The 20315-nt window shown below is 41.0% G+C and overlaps 1 protein-coding gene across 4 annotated transcripts in view; it reads right to left on the bottom strand.

The window, feature by feature from the left end:
- Positions 1-20315, bottom strand: part of IFT88 (intraflagellar transport 88) — a 57270-nt gene that overhangs the window by 26450 nt on the left and 10505 nt on the right. For 3 of the 4 annotated variants that reach the window (XM_074377887.1, XM_074377890.1, XM_074377889.1), the window contains exons 4-15: positions 20140-20196; positions 19000-19053; positions 18334-18397; positions 17600-17669; positions 14675-14765; positions 13442-13546; positions 12113-12215; positions 10927-11041; positions 8873-9104; positions 7443-7513; positions 3197-3283; positions 382-481 (exon numbers count right to left, since the gene is read on the bottom strand). In XM_074377887.1, the coding sequence (XP_074233988.1) occupies positions 382-481; positions 3197-3283; positions 7443-7513; positions 8873-9104; positions 10927-11041; positions 12113-12215; positions 13442-13546; positions 14675-14765; positions 17600-17669; positions 18334-18397; positions 19000-19053; positions 20140-20196 (1149 nt within the window). The remainder of the gene's footprint in view (positions 1-381; positions 482-3196; positions 3284-7442; positions 7514-8872; positions 9105-10926; positions 11042-12112; positions 12216-13441; positions 13547-14674; positions 14766-17599; positions 17670-18333; positions 18398-18999; positions 19054-20139; positions 20197-20315) is intronic. The other variant, XM_074377888.1, reaches the window with a different exon arrangement.

The following is a 20315-nucleotide window of genomic DNA, read 5'->3' as shown; positions in this document are numbered from 1 at the left end:
TGTCACAGCCCAACCCGCCTGAGACAGGGCCTCGGCCCACTACGGCAGGGGCACCGAGAGAGGTCCGATTCTGAACAGCCTGTTAGCTTTAGAGAGCACTCTGAAAATCTCTGGGGAAAGCGGGCCTCTGGGATGCAATACGGTTTAGTCACTGAGCAGCCATGTTTACGGGGCATGTGCTTATATTTCAAGAAACAGGACAAACAGGTTAAAATTAAAGTAACACTACACTAAAGGAAATTATGTTAAGATAGAAATAAAAATATTACTCAACTACAGAATAATCACAGATAACATTACTCTAGAAAGAAGTTTCACAATATTATTACTTTGATCAATCAATGTACGAAATTCCACCAGAAAGTTCTTTATTAAACTCACTTGGTTAAAATCCTTCTGCCTCAGGTATGTGATTGCTTTGTTTATCTCCAGGTCATTTGCTAGCTCGACATACTGAGAAGCTTTCACAACTTCAACACACCTACAATGTAAAGCATAAAAAAGGTGATTTATCTTGTTTTAATATATTTAGGTTTCTTAAATGTGACTTTTCAAAAATGTTTAGAAGTACCCCTAGTGGTCCGTAAGGCTAAGCACCTGACCTCTTCCCACACGGGCGTTAAGTACAGAGCGCTTCAGTTCCAAACCAGTTCTCTTATCCAGTTTTTCATTAGCCTGTTGTCGTTTCTAATTATTTTTGGTATTTTAAATAAAACTAGATTGATATCTAAATTCTCATTTTTCAATTAATAAAAACAACTTTAATTTGTAACAGCTAAAATTGTTTGTATATATTTTTTCATCTTAAATGCTCTGATGGTGACAAAAATTCTATAGAACTAGAGAATATATTTAATTTTTTGTGTCCAAACTTAAACAACTGTCATGGGTCTGTTCCCTGAGGCACACAGAACGTCTGCTGTTAACGGTCCATCAGGCACTGTGCCAATTCCCTTTTTGTTTTTAATGAAAGTGCAGTCGATTTACAATGTGGTGTTAGCGTCTGGCATACAGCACAGAGACTCAGTGACACATATGCATACACATACTCTTTTTCAGGTTCTTTTCCATTACAGGTGACTACAAGATACTGAATACAGTTCCCTGTGCTGTACAGTAGGACCCTGTTTATCTACTTTGTATATAGTAACGTGTACCCCGAACTCCCAATTTACGCCCCCAACTTTTCCCCCTGGCGACCGCAGTGCCGATTCCTTTATGAGCATGGTCACCGTTAGTCCTCACCACAGCCCTGAAATACAGACATTATCTCTATATCACAGATACGAAAATAGAGGATCTGAGATCACAGAGGTAGGAAACTGTAAAGTAAGAATTTGAGCCCGATTTTTGTTGCTACCAAAACCCATTGCACCAAGACTAATATTTTTCAAATCAAGGATGACACCCTTAAAGCAACAGGACAGAAAAGACACCAAAGGGCCTTGTGCATAACAAAGGCCAAGCCCGCGTCATTATCTCAGCCAGCAGTGCACAATATATTTCTCCCTGAGGGTCTGATTCAAAAACACTTCAAAGCCATTGGCTTAGACCAACAATTACAAGATATTAAAGCGGAAGATCCCTTTCTTCAGGCAGAATCTTTCAACCCCAATTTATAAAAAAGCCCCTCTGCTTGGAGTGGAGAGAAGACATGAAGCCCACCCTGCTCAGGCCCCACTGAGGACCCTCTGTCCCAGCCCCACCCCAGCAAAGCACCTGCAGGGCTCCCAGAGAATCACGTGGAAACCACCCCCCCGACTCCGTGACACACTCAGCAGACGCCGACGGAACGTCCGTGACACGCGTGGCACTATGTCTGGTGCGGGGCTCCCAGGGTGAATGAGATACCGGGGAAAGGTGTTCCAGAGATATCGGAACTCAGGGTGAGGGGCAAGGATGAATCGACCTGACCAAAAGGGAAGGGCGTTCCAGGAAGTGGGGACAGCACGTCAGTGACGTGGAAGATCAGGAGAGTCGGAAATATCGAAGACGCTGTGTCATTCCTCGTGGCGCCGTCAACACAGCAAGTGGCTAGAGACAAAAGTGTCACGCCCTCCCCGCTTCCTCAAGTGGGGCTCTGCGAAGGAAGAAGCCCCCCAGAAGAGTGCTGGCGTCACTCTGCCTCAGCTTCCCAAGGACGGGACACAGCCCTACCGTGTGAGACTCACAGGACGCCCCAGGCCCTGACCTGCGCTAATCGTCCTGCAGAATCTGCATGAGGAGGGCTGCCAACGTCTGAGAACACTCTCCTCGCCACTCAGAACACCCACCTCCTCCCCTGCCCCGCTTTTAACCTGGCTAAGCGTCAAGCCTCAGCCCAAATGACTCTCAATCTGGGAAGCCCTCCACGACACCATGACACCAAATTACATTAGCCATTAGCAACCGGGACTAAGAAATCTCACAGCGCACAATAAAACCTAACTTGCTATGTTAGTAGCAGTATAATGTTTTTATTGCTGTCTACTTAGCTAAACTGTAAACTTCTTGAAGGCAGATTTTTTTCTTCTTTCTTTTTTTTTTTAGGAGGGTAATTAGGTTTATCTATTTTTTTTTGTTTAATGGAGGTGCTGGGGATTGAACCCAGGACCTCATGCATGCTAGGCACGCACTCTACCACTTGAGCTATACCCGCCCCCGAAGGCAGATTCTTTTTTTTCTTATCCTGACCTTCCAACTGGCCTGAAGTAAACAGTAAACACTTATTTTTTTGTAGTTGTTTCCTTTCTAAGCCTGATACTAAAGCAATAAACCATAAAGGAAAAGACTGATAAATTTCATTTCATAAACTCTCACCAGTGAATAAAAAATACACCCTAGTGCCCTTCTGAGATTTAAAATATTTTAGAATTTGAAAAGCCTGACAAAACACAAAAGGTAGGAAGTGGAGTTAAGGAGTTCTGAAGTTCTAGGGCGCAGGTTGGAACTTACACGATGAGAGGAGTTACGTATTCACATATCAATGTATCTCACTTGCCTTAGTACTTAATTTATGAAATGACATGAACAGTAATAAAACTGTTAGAACTTTTAGAATGGCCTACATTAATCTTACCGTGTAACATTTGCTTGGTAAGTAGAAATCGATATTCATAATTATTTACTCACTCTTCTAGCAACAAACATTTTAATCACTGAAGTAACAATCTGAAAAGAAAACAGCCTGCCGTCAGTGACACTGAGTTCCTCTTACCAGTCATAGCCCACAGCGAAGGATGCTTCAATCACAGGCGCGATGAGCTTTGCAGCTGTCATGATGTATTTTTCTGCCGTGGCTTTCCTGTATCAAACAAACAAAAAAAGTTTTATTTAGAAATACAGTATCGAAACAGTTCGTATTTATTTTGTAAAAAGTAAGTGTAAACACTGTGGGCAGCTACACTGGCAATCTGTTCATAAATCAGGTTGAAATCCATGACTGGGAAAAGGGAGCAGCCAGCCCCACTGCCTTTGGGTCAGCAGATCTGTCTTCCGTGTCTGTCTCGTGACGCACTCTGGCAAACTGAAGAGACAGAGACCCGGAGAGACACAGGGCTGCGTGGCTGAAGCTGTGTAACCTGCACCGCTGGTGGGGTGAAAGCGTGAAAACGGCCAGTGAGGAAACTGGGAAATACCCACCTCATGTCTCTGCAGATTTGCCCCGTCTGCTCCTTCCATACAGAGTCAGAACACGTGGTCTTTGGTGACTGGCTTCTTTCACTTACCGTAATGCCTTCAAGGTTCATGAGTATTGTAGTGTATCAGTATTTCATTCCTTCTTATGGCTAAATAATATTTCACTGTATGGATAGATCATGTACTTTTTACCCATTCATCAGTTGTGGACATTCAGGTTGTTTCTGCTTTTGGGATATTACAAATAATGCTGCTAGGAACATTCGTGTGTAAGTCATTCTGCGGATGTATGCTCTAGTTTCTTTGGGTATACGTCTAGGGGAGAAATTGCTGGGGCATACGTAAGTGTATGAGGAACTTCCAGGCTGTTTTCCAAAGTGGCTGCACCATTTTATATTCCCATTATCAGCATGCAAGGTTTTAATTTGTCCGCATGCTTACCAGCACTGGCCATTATCTGTCTGATTCAGCCACACTAGTGGGTGTCAAGTGGCATCTCACTGCGGTTTCGAGGTTCATTTCCCTGGTGAGAACGGAAGCATTTTTTCCTCTGTGTACTGGCCATCTGCATATCTATTTTGAAGGAATGTCTATTCGTATCCTTTGCATATTTTGAATTGCGTTGTTAGTCTGTTTATTTTTGAGTTGGAAGAGATCTTTATACATCGTAGAAGCAGGTCCCTTCTTGGTTTGCAAATATTTTCTCCCAAGTAGTAGGTTGTCTTTTCATTTACTTGACGGTGTCCTTTGAAGAATGGAGTCTTTGATTTTGATGACGTCCAACCTACCTATGTTTTCTTTTGGTGTCATGCCGAGAAACCACTGCCTAACACAAGGTCAGTAATGTTTACCTCTACGTTTTTTCCTAAGAATTGTGTAATTCTAGTACTTACATTTACGTCTGTGATCCATTGTGAAGTAGTTTTTGCAGACGGTGTGAGGAAGACACCCAACCATTCTCTGCATGAACATAACCAGTTGTTCCAGCACCATCTGTTGGTGAGACTGTTCCTTCCCACTGAATTGTCCCAAGACTCTTACCGACTGTAAGAGTGAGCGCGCACTTCTGGATGCTCAGTCCCATCCCACTGACTTTTCTGTCTGTCTTCATGCTACTGACATGGAGTAGCACCACGCTGTCTTGACTGGTGAAGCTTTCAGGTCTGAGTCCTCCAAATTTCTCTTCTTTTCCAGTATTGTTCTGGCTATTCTGGATCCCTTATATTTTCATGTGAATTTTAGGATCAAGTTTTCACTTTCTGCAAAACACTCCCGGGATTTTGAGAGAGATTACACTGAACCCGTAATTTGGGGAGCACTGCCGTCTTAGCACTGGTAAGAGCCTACCCGTAAACATGTGATGTCTTCCCATTTCCTCCGATTTCTTCCAATAATGTTTCATAGTTTTCAGAGCGCAAGTCTTGCATTTCATTTGTTAAATTTACCCCTAATAACTGATTTTTATGCTATTGTAAATGTAGTTGCTAACTTCATTTTCAGACGGTCCCCTGGTGGTGTGTACTTCTATAGTACACTGTCGACCCCTTACACTGCATTTTCACTCTGCAGTCTGGCTGAACTCGTTTATTAGCTGTAATTTCTTGGGTTTATCCTCTTTGGGACTCATTCAGCTTCTTGTACTGCAGATTTAGCTTTCTTGCCAAAGTCGGGGGCTACCAGCTGCTCTCTCTTTGGCCCGGCCCCTGCCCCTCCCCTTCCCAGACTCCAACGACACCGCATCAGACCCTGGCAACAGCCCCAGGGGACCCAAGGCCCCGGTTGTTTCCATTGTTAGTCTACCTCCTCTCTGGATAGGGCGGGTCATTTCCATTTTCTCCTCCCTCTCGGAGTCCTTCCTCGAGCCCCATCATTCTCCTGCTGAGCCCACCCACTGTGTTTTTCATTCCAGCTGTTTTATTTTTTGGTTCTAAACTTTCTACTTGGTTTTCCTTTATATCTCTTCTTTGTTGAGGCTTTCTGTTTTTTCATCTGTTTCAGGCAGGTTCATAATTGCTTGCTGAAGCATTTTTCTCATGGTGGCTTTAAAATTTGTCAGGTAATTCTAATATCTGTCATCTCAGTATTGGCATCTACTGATTGTCTTTTCCACTGTTTGAGGCCTTCCTGGTTCTCGGTATAATGAGTGGTTCTTGATCAAAACTTGGGCATTTCTGCATTATAGGACTGAATTTTATTTAAATCTGTTTTAGCTGGCTTTCTTGACACCACACCAGCAGGGAAAGAAGAGACACCACCTCATTACTTGCCAGATAGAGGAAGAAGTCCAGGTCCCCCATACAGCACTCTCTGACAGCCGAGGTGGGACAAGGTCCTTGTTTTGCTGGGTGGGATGGCCGTTCCTGCTTCCCCTGTGTCCCTGCTGACGCCATCGGGGTGGCCTTGTCCCGAGTCCTGACTCCCCGCTAGCCCCCTACCGCCACCCCAGGAGGGGCACAGGAGGCCCTGCTACTGCAGGGCTGCCCGCTGGCTCCCGGGGTCACAGGCAGTGGGGCTCGTAGGGGCCTGGCTCCCTGCCTGGACTTGGGGTGCCACGTGTCTCCTTGCAGCCTTCTGAGGGTGGAAGTCTAGGATCCCACTTGGCTTTTACTGGCGTGGGGGGCCCACGGGGTTTTTTTCTGTGGCATTTTTCTGAAAGTTTTCTGTCTTGCTAACCTACCCCTTACCTTGTCCTCTGGCAAAAGAAAGCAGGCTTTTCTCAGTCTTTGAAAAATAAGTGCCCCTGGCATTTTCTGAGTGCCAGCTTCTTCAACCCCAAGTTTGGGAGATGTGAGGGGCTCACTGCCGTTCCCAGGCCCCTCTCTGATCTCCCCTCGTCCCCACCTCTCTTCTTATTTTGTTTTACATGCAACTTACAGGGATTTTATTTGCACTTAGTGGGGAGAACATGGAAAAGTATAGCTACCCCATCTTCCCAGAAGCATTAGTTTAATTTTTACTGTTAAACTAATTCCTAAAGATTAGGGGCTCTTCCCATACAATGGAATATTATTCATCCTTAAAAAGGAAGGAAATTCTGTCACATGCTACAGGATGGATGGACCCTGAGCACATTAGGCTGAGCCAACAGGCCAGTCACAGAAAGACAAATACCAGATTGCACTTACACGAGGCACCTGGAGCAATCAGACCCACAGAGCCGGAGAGCAGGGGCTGGGGGGGACCACAGAGCTGCCGTCAGAGCACAAAGAGCTCTGGAGGCTTGTTACAAGTCGACGCAAAGGCACTTACCACTACCTTTGAAATGAATTATGCATCACGGTTAAGATGGCAAATTTTATGTTATGTGTATTTTACCACAATTAAAAAAAAACCTAAGGGCCCTCTTCATGTGATGCAACTTCTAACAAACCTGCCGCATATTCAGTAAATACCAGAACTTTCGAGACGTGCCTCACAGAGACTAGCCTCCTCACTGGAGGGAGGAAGCAACAGAATAAATAGAATGTTGTCTTTAGAAGTTGAAATCTAGCTGGGAGACAGGAAAAAAATATATAAAGACATAATTTTTTAAACAAAGGCAATATGAACAAAGTTCCAATATTACACCAGATGCAGAAGGAAAGCAAATTACAGAGAAACAGTAACTGAATAAAAATAATTGGGATTAGCATGAGGACTGAGATTATTTTGAAGGATAAAAAAACATCTGGTCAACTGTAATACTGGTGAAACAGCAGCACTATTCAAGAAATATACTGAAATACATAACAAGTTCTGAAAGAAACAGAGAGTGCACTCAACTCTCATATGAAGATTAAAACTACATCAATTAAGTTTCAATTATTAAGTGCCTAAAATATTACCTTTCACGTTCCATTTGCCTTAGATGATCATTTTTTATGGCTTCGATCACTAAATTCGTATGTGGGTCATCCTGGGGAAAAAAAGTGAGTGATTCAGAAGTAAACACTGGGAACCAGATTTCTAACCAACCCTAACACCAGCTAGCTGTATAAAGTGGAGAGCACGTTAATCTTTCTCAATTACTTTCCCTGATTAAAGCAGAATTCTTTCTTGCTTCTGGTTACCTATCACATCCTCCACTGAACTAACACAGATTCTAGCAGCTGACAGAAGGCCAGGCTGGGGAGAAGGGAACCAGGCACAGCGGCCGCGCCTGCCAGCATCGACGTGCGCAGGTTCCAAACGCAGACACCAGCGCTCAGCGCTCGCCGTCACCAGCCTGGCCCGCACCTCTATTCCTGCGGACACACAGAGGGCTTTTTTCACAGCACCTACTGCTTTTCTCAGCATGAACGCTATACATAATAGTCACCATTTACCCAGCACTTACTACGCTGCAGATACTATTTTAAGCATTTCACACACATTGCCCCATTTAATCCTCGCAACCCTGTGCGGCAGGGCAGCATAATCGGTGCCACTTCAAGCGTGAAGGAGCAAGCGAGGCCCCAGGGGAACGAGCCGTGCGTGGAGGCGTGAGCACCCGTGTGCGGCACCCTCACAATCTTAGGACAAGCTACCAAGTCCAGTTTGTGAGACTGACTTGATTGTACTGCTGCGACCCACAACACAGGCATGTCACGTGGTCTGACTTCACACAAAAGAACACAGAAGTTCACCAATAATTTACGGGTAAAAACCTGGGAGGTGTTTAAAAAGCATTAAGAAAAATAATCTCATTGCCCAGAAAATACGGTTTTATTTTGGTGTATCTCCTTCCAGTCTATGTGTTTTTCTCACCTGCTTGTCACCTAACACTATGTACTATTTCCTCAAGTCTTTCAAAATACGACTTAAGTGTTTGTATTATGGTCCATTCTATGAATAAGGACAAGTGATTACTTTATTCCATTCCTGGTATATTTAGCACACATGGTGTCAGTCCAACAACGACTGAAGAAACAGAAAAGGCTCCGAGGGCTCCCCGGTCAGGATGTCACTCCTACAGAGCGACAACTATGACTCTCCTTTTTGTTTTTTGACTCTATGACTCTCCTCCTTTTTGTTTTTTGACTGAAACTGTGCTGTCTGTTTTAACCATAATCTCTAGCCCTATTTCAATAGTCCTGTTTTCCTCACTTAAATAACAAATGAAACAATAAACAAATGAAATAACAACCTAATTTAAATAACAAATGAAAATGACAAAGCACATTCATATAGGGCTGGGAGAAACCTAGAAAGTCAGCCATTCCACCTTCTTCTCATTTCTGGAAAGAGAGAGGCAAGGGTAATCAGCAGCTGGCTACGTAACAGTCTTTGTACTCACGCTTGGTGAAATATACTTATCATCTTCATCAATTTCTAGTGGAACAGCAATCAATCTCTGGAATGCCTTCTTCATTTTTTCTCTATCTCCAACAGCAAAGTAACTAAGGATTAGGTTGAAGCCTGCCTTCAGACTCGGTGCCATACTCATTATGTGCTCAAATGAATTAATGGCATCTGAATACTGCCCAGTTTTGATAAACGTAACTCCAATGTTCTGCATAATTTTAATCCTAAAGAAAAATAAACACGGATCAGCTTTAAAAGCCTAAACTCACTAGTATGGCAGTCAAGATATTCCACAAAAATTTCCTTCTTTTCTTTTCCACTTCTTTTTTGTTTTGTTAAAGCTTTACTGGGGTTTAATTTACATATAATAAAATTCACTTGTTTTAAGTATATGATTCAGTAACTACTGCCATATTATCACAGTCGTGAAACCATAACCACATTCTTACCTTCAGTCATTCCCGTCGGCCTAGAGAGAAAACCTGTGCCCATTAGCAGTCACTCCTCACCTTCACCTCTAGCCGCTGGCAATCACCAACTTACTTTCTGTCTCCCTGGATCTGCCTCCTCTAGACACTGCATATAAATGGAGTCATACAGTACCTGATACTCTGTGTCTGGCTTCACCCATTAGCACACCCTTTGGGGTTCCTCCATACTACAGCATGTATCAGCACTCATTCCTTTTTCATTGCTGAATAGTCTTCTGTCATATGGCTACACCACATTTCATTTGTCCATTGTCTGCCTCCTTGATTGGATTGTTTCCACTTTTTGGGTATTATGAATAATGCTGCTATAAACACTCATGTACAATCCTTTGTGAAAATGCATGTTTTCATTTCCCTTGGTATATACCTAGGAGTGGAATTGGCCATGTGGTAAATCTGTGTTAAATTTTTTAAAAAACAGCCTAATTATTTTCCAGAGTGTTCCATCTTACATCCTCAGTGCATGAGGTCTCCATTTAACTTCTCTGTATAGTCCTCAATACTACTGTTTATCTTTTGATTGCAGCCATTCTAACGAATGTGAACCTTATTTCTAAACACTCCTCGGTGTAACTCCAATTCAACTGCACTTTTTAATTCCTAATTCTCTGATCAGATCGTGCACATTGGTATTTCCCTGCCTCTTCTCTCAGTGCCCTTTTGTCTGGATGTTCCCTTCTCTTGTCTTCACTCTAGTAACCTGTCTCAAGCACACCTCCTTCATAAAGCCTTTCTTCTTCTCAACCATCGCTCCCTCAACTTGAATGCTGCAGCACCACTTGATTACTGACTGCTAAGCACTTAACATATACTATATAATATTACTATGTTTTCTAAAATGCTCGAATTCTTGGCCTCACCTGGGTTAAAAGCACCTCGAGGGCACTGTGCTCTATAAGCCAGATTCTTGCTAATGACAATGAGATATCACACATAATTCCAAACCAAATGATCACAAAAGGTGGCATTTACAAAGACATTAACTTTCACAGAGGAACTGTGCTCTGCCCAGGAGAAACTATGACCAGGAAATATCCTGGAATAGTGTTTCCCACAGTTATTACCAGACCATAAGGTAATTTACTGTTTCTGCTCTTGAAATAATGTAAGAACAAAAATATCCCAGCATCCCTCTCTCTTTCCCCTCTTCTAAGATTCAAAGGTAACCCTCTATTTCCTTCTCAAGCTACATTACGAATGAAAGGAGGTCTTAATGTCTAGCCTTGCACTCTGGAGTCTGTGTTGCTGGAAAGAACGGCTGTCTGGTCTGATGCTGGCCAGAAGCTGCATTACGGTGCTAGCGGCCTGCAGGGCTGGCCCCTGTGCAGGCCCATTAGCCTAGATTCATTCCAGCTGACCACATACTACGTCTTTAACCTTTCACTTTCCATCCTGCAAATGTGTGTGAGTCACAAGGGGACATACCAAAATACTACAGATACAACGTGAGTCTAACACTTCTCAGGTGCAGACACTTCAAAGCATGCAACCTACTGACAAGGTCAGAAAAGTGACATTGTTTCTGGAGAACAACACTTAAATTTTACAAACTTACCTCATTTCTTTATGGACACTTGGAATTTGATCTAAGGCCATTCGGTAGAATTTAATGGCTTTGGAATAATTTCTTTGCTTTAGGTAAATATTTCCCATATTCACTTTTAACCGTCCTAGTTAAAAAAAATGTAATGAATATATAATATCCTACTTTTTCCACTTCTATATTTTAAATGACCTTAATTCATGTTTTTTGAATTTTTCACGTTACGAAGCTTCAGACACTACCTAAAATTCTCACATTAAAACAGTTACACTATTTTCATGTCTGCACACTAATCTTCTGCAAGGAAATGGAACTTGAGACCGATGGCTTCTGGAAATGTGGATAGGAAACAATGGGGTTACATTGTAAAACTGGAGTTGTGTTCTTATAAAAAAAAATGGGACTTAAAAAAATAAGACATTTAAAAATCAGACCTTTTTTGGACATTATTTTTGCCCTTTTATTCCAGCATCTCCCAGAGCTTCCATATGCACAGTTTATCCCTTTTCTTTCACATCTTCTACAGTAAGCATTTATGAATTGATGGGAAAGTGTTTCTAAAAAACTTGAGACTCAGCTTAAATGTAATGTCCACTCAGAAAACTTCTCTAGACTTTCCAGCTTGTACTCAGCTAATCCTCGTATCTTCTCGTCAAGACTTGCGGGGATCTTTGCTATCAAGCACTCAGCTCTCCACAACCCTGCGTACCCCTGCCTCTCCAGGGCCCACCCAGGGCCCGGGATGAAGATCCTGCAGTTCAGGAAGTGCGCACGCAGAATAAGAAGAGCACACCCACCTGGTTTAAACTGTGTGATTTAATATTTTAATGAGATTAAAGAAAATGTATTCTGATAAACTTCCAATACTGAGACCAAAAAATTACACAATATAAGTACTAAATATAAACGACAGTCTCTCAGGGACAAATTACGTGAGGGAAAGCATGACCCGGGGTTGCCATGGCTCACTCTACTTGTGGTACAGGTTGTATTCTTCACTCACTACTAGGCAACACATCTTATCAATTGTATTTCTTCATTTGCTTTGTGTGGATTTTCACATAATTAGCATCTTTAAGCAGGACACCTCTATCACAAATACAGATCATTCCATTCTAAGAGAGCATGAAGTGAAGGCATGTAAACTAATACTATGAAAGACATACACTTCCTGGAAACACTGACTGTACACACCTACCTGCGTTGCTAAACATTTTATTTTTCACTATAACTTGATAGGTGTTTAGTGCTTCAGCATACATTTCATTAGCTGAATACTGACTGGCCAAGTTGAAAAGAACCTACAGGAAACATATTGCAAAAAGACACATCGTGATCATTTTAGTCCCCCTTTGCCTACAATCTTTCCGCAGATTACAACACTGTAACAAAGTTAGCTGCCTGCATCAAGGTACCCAACCTGTCAGGAAATGAGTTACACAGACCACGTCTTGCATTCCGAGATGAACGAGAACATCAAGATAGGTGGGGCTGTCCTCTAAATTTCACCTTAATTTCCTATGTGTTCTAATGAATGGATTTGCTCTCTATGAATCTCAGGAAGACCCACAAAGAAGAAATATGTCTTGTTAACACTATTGGTAATAGAAGGAGTAAGGAAAAGAGTCAGCCAAATTCTCCTCATAAATACAGACATCACGTGGAAGCATCTTAAACCTTAATTTGTATTGTATTCTTCTACATGCAAAACTATAATTTAAATCACTAAGTTATGGTAAATTGTGTTCCTAGAGGGAAAAAATAATCATTATAAATTATTCCCAGATCTAAAGATTCCATGGAATTAAAAAACATTAGCTATAAATAGTAAACACCCCAAAATTCTTATTTGAAATTCCAACGTCCTTTTTTCCACATTTAGCATATGAAGACTTTTCCCACTGAAAATACAGCCTTTTAATCAGCAGCATAAATATCAAGTTAGTGTCTTTCCAGAATTAAGTGAATTTTGCTAGAAATTAGCTTTTCCCCTACTCTCCTCACAGAGCATAGCCTCATTTGCCTCATCTGAAGTTCTCAACAACCGCAGACAACAGATGCGTCTCACTATTTGTGGAAGTTTGTGTGGTGACAGATGTTAACTGGACTTACTGTGGTGATCGTTTCACAATATATACAAACATCAAGTCACTATGCTGTGCATCTGAAACTACAGAAGACTGTATCTCAGCTACACCTCGGGGGAAAGAGAAAAGAATCTCCTTAAAGTGACCACACTGAATATAGCCCAAATATTAGAGATCTTCAAGAGTCACTGGATGGTGGGTTTGCAAGTACTTACTTCATTATTAAAAATGAAGTTACCCAACTAAATAAAAAAAAAAATCATTGCCCAAACCAAAGATGAGAGTGGTCTCATAAACTAAAGATTATCATTAACCTAATTCTGGGCATCTTAAGCCCAATAAGACTTGAAGAACAAAAGAAAATAAGAAAACAAAAAAGACTTCCAGAACCTACAAATTCTAGGCAAAGTAATTTTACTCCACAGGCACTTCGCACTTACTGAGTAAGTTAAGTCCAAATTGATGTTTTCTGGGGATGTAATTTGCTCTCGTTGTCTCACCAGGACTCTCTCTTTTCTGCCGGCATCTTTTGCCTTCTCTAAGGCCTGAAATGAAGTTTACACTTCGTAAACCCTTCGAGCGCTCACACAGCACATGATGTGACTGACGCAGGGTCTGCAGGAAGCCAGGTACTCTGGCCACAAACCTCCCTCGTACCTGTTTAACCTGAAGCTCTCCTGCCCTCGGGAGAGATCGGTGTTTCCCGGGAACGGGGAAGCACCGGGGTGGCACGTGGAGCCCACCTGCTCTGCACCAGGTCTCCCCGCCGCCCGCCTCCCACCACCTTCAAGTGTGACAGCGTCTATCTACTTCTTTTTTCCTCCCAACTCCTGAATCTCTGGTGTTTTAACTCAATCTCATGAGCTGGGAATTTAGGTGGGTCTGTATGGTTTCTGGAACACTCAAAATATGGACAAGTCAAAGGATAACTGCTATCCAACCAAAAGAGACCCTTAGTTTGGCTCACATCTCACTCAGGATACCAAGAACCTTTCACTGATTTCCGCTGAGAGACTAACCACAGACAGATTAATTCAATATGGGATTTTTATTTTAGAGCTAGATAAGAAAGCACATGTTCTATGAACAATAAAGGTAGCTTTTTATACTGTGTATTTCTTTTTAATGGTATTCATTAATCTGATAGCTAAGTCATAGAAATTATATTTATGTGGTATGATGATCAAAGTAACAGGAACAAAGAAAATTAAAAGAAATGATTTAATTAAAAAAAAAAAAAAAAAAAAAAAAGGAGCAGAGCTGGATTCCCAAAAAGTAAACCATGATTTTGCAGTTTACTCAGGAGGAGATATTTTAGGGTAGTGAGGCTTAAATAAGAAACCAGCCCTTAGTACCGTGTGTGGATTGTGGTAGCTGTGCCTTTAACAAGCTACAAGTCCAAACCAACAGGTCACCGGGCTGCAAAATTCAGTCAACTGATACATTAGAATTTTTTCTCTCTCTTGAAATGACCAATGTGAAAAAATTACAAGATCAGCCAACTGTTTTGACATCAGAACTTATGAAGTAGAGCTGCAATTGCAGGTTCTCAAATAATTGCTTCAGTGAAAGGCCAGTCCACAGCAAAATGAAAATGTTTACCCCACGTGTGCCTGTGCGGCTGCACACGCCTACACTTCAGGCTCTTGAAGCTTATCAGGCCATGAACTTACCAACTTCAAGTCTCCACAACTGTTAGCAACACAGCTTTCTTCCACCAACTCATTTACTTTCTTCTCTAATTGTCTGATCTTTTCTTCTGGGCTGTTAAAGAAAAAAGCAAGTATACTTTGAACCATTCAACCACTAATAATATTACAAAAGTTAACTTACTTTTAACATTGTCCATTATGTGCTCATAAATGTTAAGAATAGGTCATAAATAAGACAAATATATAAATGTCATTGAAGAGTAAATGTACCACTATTTTTAATAACTACACCATGTAATTATTCATAATGATAGTGAAAATGGCTGACACTTACTTAGCATAAGTGTAATTTAATGCTGAGCTAAACACTACTCTAATTATGTCTTTTAATCCTCATAAAACTCCTGGTAGAATTACTATCTTTACCTCACTTTACTGATAGGAAAATAGGTTGAGAAAGTTAAGTATTGCATCTGAGATCATACAGCTAGTAAGTTATAAAGTTACAGAGCCAGGATTTAAACCCAAATAAGGTAACTCTAGGACCCATGCTATTACGTTACCATCCCCAAAAGAAAGCCAATCCTACAGCAAAAGAAAACTTTACCTATGGTTAGAAAATGAAGCTCTCATGAAAGAGAAAAATTATTATTATTTACTACCAAATAGATACCACAGAGATTTCTAACAAGGTGAAGTTTAAAAACCCTAACTCCATTAGCAGAAAATGTATCTCCAGTTCAGTCACATTTCAAAAATGTCATCAGCATTGTTTTGCTACCACTTTCTTTCAACAAAACACCACAACACTATGAATGTACATCACTACCTAAATAAAAGTTTACTATAAATATATCAGAATACACTGTCATTCTCTATAAACAGACTTTTTTAAAGAATACAGAAATAAATTAAATGGTATAACTTTCTCTATAAAATCATATTCTTCACTAAAACCTGGTATTAAGACAAATTTTATTAGTTTATAGAGACCTGCAAAATTCTAACTGAGCAAATGAACACAATAAATGGTGACTTTCCAAAGGTTACAACAAAGTATGGAATTCTGTTTTCTAGTTGTCTGAAACACTCTAACAAATATCTTTAAATACTGCTCACAAATTATTATCAAACCTAAACCATCAGTATAAAATTTTAAAGCTAAACGCCTTTCAGAGAGCCTTACGAAGACACTGTCCCGTCTCTATCAGGTGCCAGGAGGATGAACTCTGCAGACACGCTGGACACCCGCTCACACAGGAGCCTCCCCCACCTGCCTCCTCCCACACAGGGCCTCAGCTGTCCTGCCAAACGTGCGGCTCAGTCCCACGTGGGATGAATTTCTGACCAGCGAGAAATAAAGATGTGTCTGCTTGGAGTAGAGGCTCCTGGAAAGATCAGTGGTTTGTTTTTTTTTTAATTTTTGTTTTGTCTTGCTTTACTTTTTATTTAGGTGTAATTGATGAGGTATATTTGACATAGCTGATGAGGTACATTTGGGGTAAGTTTCAGGTGTACAACATAATGATTCACAATTTTTAAAGGTCATATTCTAAGATATTGGCTATATTCAAGCATTATGCTGTACACCAGAAATTGACACATTATATACTGACTATACTTCAATAAAAAATACATATATACAAAAAAACAGGAGATTAAGAGGTACAAACTACTAGGTATAAAATAAGAAAGATCTGTGCTTCGTAAGGGTCCCTAAGACTCTAGTTTTCAATCAACTACAGGAAGCTTCTGAACCCCCGTGGCTCCCTGGTCCGCGTCAGGGCGGGCAGGCTCCTGAGGAAAGCCAAGAGGATCAAAGCGGAGCCGGGCCAGCAATGCTGCCGCCGCGCAGACCATTAGCCACCCGCCCGGCCCCCAGCTCTGGGAGATGGCAAGTGCTCTTGTATGTAGGTTTTTCTGAAGGTTCCTGTCGTCAGCAGCTGGAAGGATCCTAAACAACATCATATTTAGATAAAATAACATACACTTATTAGCAAACTTGCTGTCATTAGGGTACAAAGTAAACTGATTTTCTATAGAGGCTCCTCATCAGTCAAAAAGGGAAATTACGTAAATCACACAGCAGCCTAAATCCTGAGTTTAAGAATTACAATTTAAAAGCACCTATCACACAGACGCAAAAGAGAGCAGGAGCCCTGGACACAGACAGCCTGGGCTCCAATCTCAGTCCCGCCCATTGTCAGGTAGCCTGGTCAAGCTCCGCGCTCGAGCTGACAGTCCGAGAGCTTGGTCTTCAGGGAAGGCGGTCCATGGCCTACGCACTGAGCACCCGTCAGTGCTGCTACGTGGGAAATGTCCAAACTGGCAGTGCTCAGACCCCAGGAAGTGCTCACAGCTGAGTTACACTGTAGCTTTTTGGCTAATCTCCTGCCACTGGCACAAAACCGTTAATTCTATAAAAAATTAAATGTCTCAATATCGATATAACTAACTTACACGTTCTCAGTTTTCTTCTTTGCAACATCCTTTTAAGATAACAATCTCTTGGGGGGAGGGTATACTGGTAGAGTGTATACCTAGCATTCATGAGGTCCTGGGTTCAAACCCCAGTACCACCATTAAAAATAAGTAAATAAATCTAATTACCTCGCCCGTCTCCCTGGCACCCAAAAAAGGCCACCTAAAATAAGAATCTTTTATTACATTTACAACCCCATTTGGCCTTCACGAGAATCAACAGTGATACCCATAAAAATGAGACACAGCTTCAAGTCAGTAATGTTACAATAAAACAGCACAGGATACACACGGCTGTTCTCCTTAGACTTGATTCTTCTGCTGGTTCCAAGAACCAGCGATGATGTCTTGATTACTATTCTGCTGACACAAACTTTTAAAATACTTAAGGATAATGTATTTGAAAAATAAAAGTCACAAATCTACAACAATAATAACCAAACAGCGGCACGAGGACTTGCATACCTGTCTTCATTTTTGGCTTCCAGAGGAGGTGCAGGGCCCCGGGACTGACCAAGGGGGTCAAACGCAGAGCCTGAGACACAGTTCAAGAGTTCACGTTTGAGTCACAAACCCAGCACAATTGAGACCTTGCACACGTTATTTGACTTACTGATTTTTTAAATGGAATGGACTTTTTTGTGTGTGTCCACAAAGTCTGTATATCAAGAAATTGGTAACATTTCAAACATACATAAAACTATATAAATAAAACTGTGTTACCATGTAAAAACAAAAATAAGACACTCTCTCAGTGTTTATTTCAGTCCACAGTTTCTATCCTTATTATGAACTTTAAACTATCAATCATGTGAATAACAACCTAGTGCTGGCTTTTTAATTTTCCATTATTGGTATAATAAACATTCATTTTTGTCACAATAATTTTATTTTAAAATTATCATTTATCATATATTTAAATACTGTTTTCACCTTTAATTCTTTAAATGGAACTCTAACAAACACACAAGTTCTAAATGCACAACTCAGCACATTTTGGCAAATTACATGCCAGTATAACCCGCATCCTACCTGGGATGCAGAACATTTTCATCGCTCCTGTCCTTTCTTAACGGTACCAAAAATAATTAATGGCATGTTAGGTTTTACTTAAAATAGTAATAATATTTACATATACAAGAACATTTGAAAAATTAAAAGATCTGAAAAAAATTATTAGTAGAAATAATATAACAAACCTCTCAAAGCTGCTTTGGTAAAACCAGCTGCTCTCACTGCAGTCATAGGTCTAGTAACTCCATCCTTGGGGGAACAAGAGTTGTTTAAGAAGTATGCTCAAGTAAGCCCCACCTCTCACGGACAGCTCTGCACGTGACGCAGTCTCAACACGGCCTCAGTCCCCAGCGCTGGATTCTAAGCCCTGTCTTCACATTCCTTCCCCTTGCCTCCTCACGCATCAACCCTGTGTCTACTTTCTCTTTCCCTTTAAAGTTTCAAGTCCTTGGTCTAACTGAGCTTACTCCCCATTTGCAAAGAGAAACACTCACAGAATTTTAGGTAGCACCTTATACAACTTGTTATTTGGCTCCTCCCCTACTTTCGGTTGGTCTCATATGCCCACGAGAGAAACCACAGAAATTTTGAGTGACAGCGTCAGAAAAATGGGTCCCCGAGTACATGATACAAACTATCTGTCCTATGCGCCTTCCCCGATGGGATTTCATCTGACACGTGAGTGAACAAATCCGAAGAGACGTTGCCTCCAAAGATTTCAAACAGTCCAACCTTTGGCCACAATTTAAAGAGTCAGGCTCACTCTGTAAGTAACATCTTCCTGAACTCTGGTAACAATACTACTCTGAGTCACATGAAAGGCCCCACGTGAACCACCACACGACAGATACCTGAACAGCCCCTGTCACTGGTCTTCCCGTGGATGATGCCAGGGATGTCTTGGACTAGTAAACAGAAAACTACGTTAAAACGATTCCCCAAAGCGCCTACGTTTAATTTTACAAACCAAGGTATAAACGTTTTCTTCATAACTTGTTTTCCTTCCTTCTACTGTTAAGCAGACCTAAACATAATTTTTTTCCATTTATCACCTGAGGACATAGGATTAAGCAATAAAACTCTAAAATTACAACCCTCAGCCTTTGTAAATAAAGTTTCACTGGGACACAGCCGTGCCCCGTCTGTCTGGACACCGTCTGTGGCTGCTTCTCTGCGAAGGCAGAGCTGGATCCCATGGAAACTAGACTGGCCCTTCACAGAAGAGCTTGCTGTCTCTGTTCTGAAATACCACAAAAACCAAATTCATGAGTGGCACACGTTCTGGCTGACTGATAAAAGCATGCATCACGTGATACACTGCTCTGTTACATAAAAGGCCACTTTCTTCATTCACAGAAAGGGACAACTGTAAGGCCAGTGCCCCAGACCTGTAGGTCTGAGCCATTTTTCTGACCCCTAAGAAATATTATCATGAAGACCAGGAAATGCTGTTCTACCTCACTCTTGCATTTTTCTCCCATTCCTCTATTATTTCATGTAAGCAATTTGGTAAAGATTTAAAAGATTTTCCTTTATGGATTTTTATACAGCATCTTTCCTCCAAAGGTCTCAAATAAAAGCAAGACCCAGTTATATACCTCTGAAACTTTTCTTAAATTTTAATTTTTCATGTATTAATTAGTAAGTTTTTAAAAACTATAAACATTACATTTATATAACATCTAACTTCACATAAAATATATGAGTGGAATGCACATGACATTTGGTTATATTATATAGAAAATGAAAAGAAGCCAATCAACAAACACAACGTTTACAGAGAGGAAAAGAAAATATTTTGTTATATTTACAACCAGAATGACCAGAATAATCAAAGCTATCAATCAACAATTTATAATGTTCATAGCCACCTGAAATGGAAAATATATCTGGGTCATGGGCTTCAAGGTGCCAAGCTTACTTAGAACTGCCTAAAGTGAACTTATGCGTGAGAAAAAATGTCTTTGCATCTTCAGCGTGAGAAAACCTACCCCATATCCAGTAGCTACAGGTCTAGCAACTGCTGTGCTTGGGATTTTAGCAGTTATCTTGGGGAGGAAAAAAAACATAGTTAATAGAATTCAGATTAAGCTATATAATAGAAAACTGGAAACGTAAAATATAGACTTATCAGTAGAGAAATATTTATAGACTATTTAGAAGAATT

Source organism: Camelus bactrianus, chromosome 14 (assembly GCF_048773025.1).
Source record: "Camelus bactrianus isolate YW-2024 breed Bactrian camel chromosome 14, ASM4877302v1, whole genome shotgun sequence".
NCBI lineage: Eukaryota > Metazoa > Chordata > Mammalia > Artiodactyla > Camelidae > Camelus > Camelus bactrianus.
Note: the sequence above shows the minus strand (reverse complement) of the source record. Positions and strands in the feature narration are given on the sequence as shown.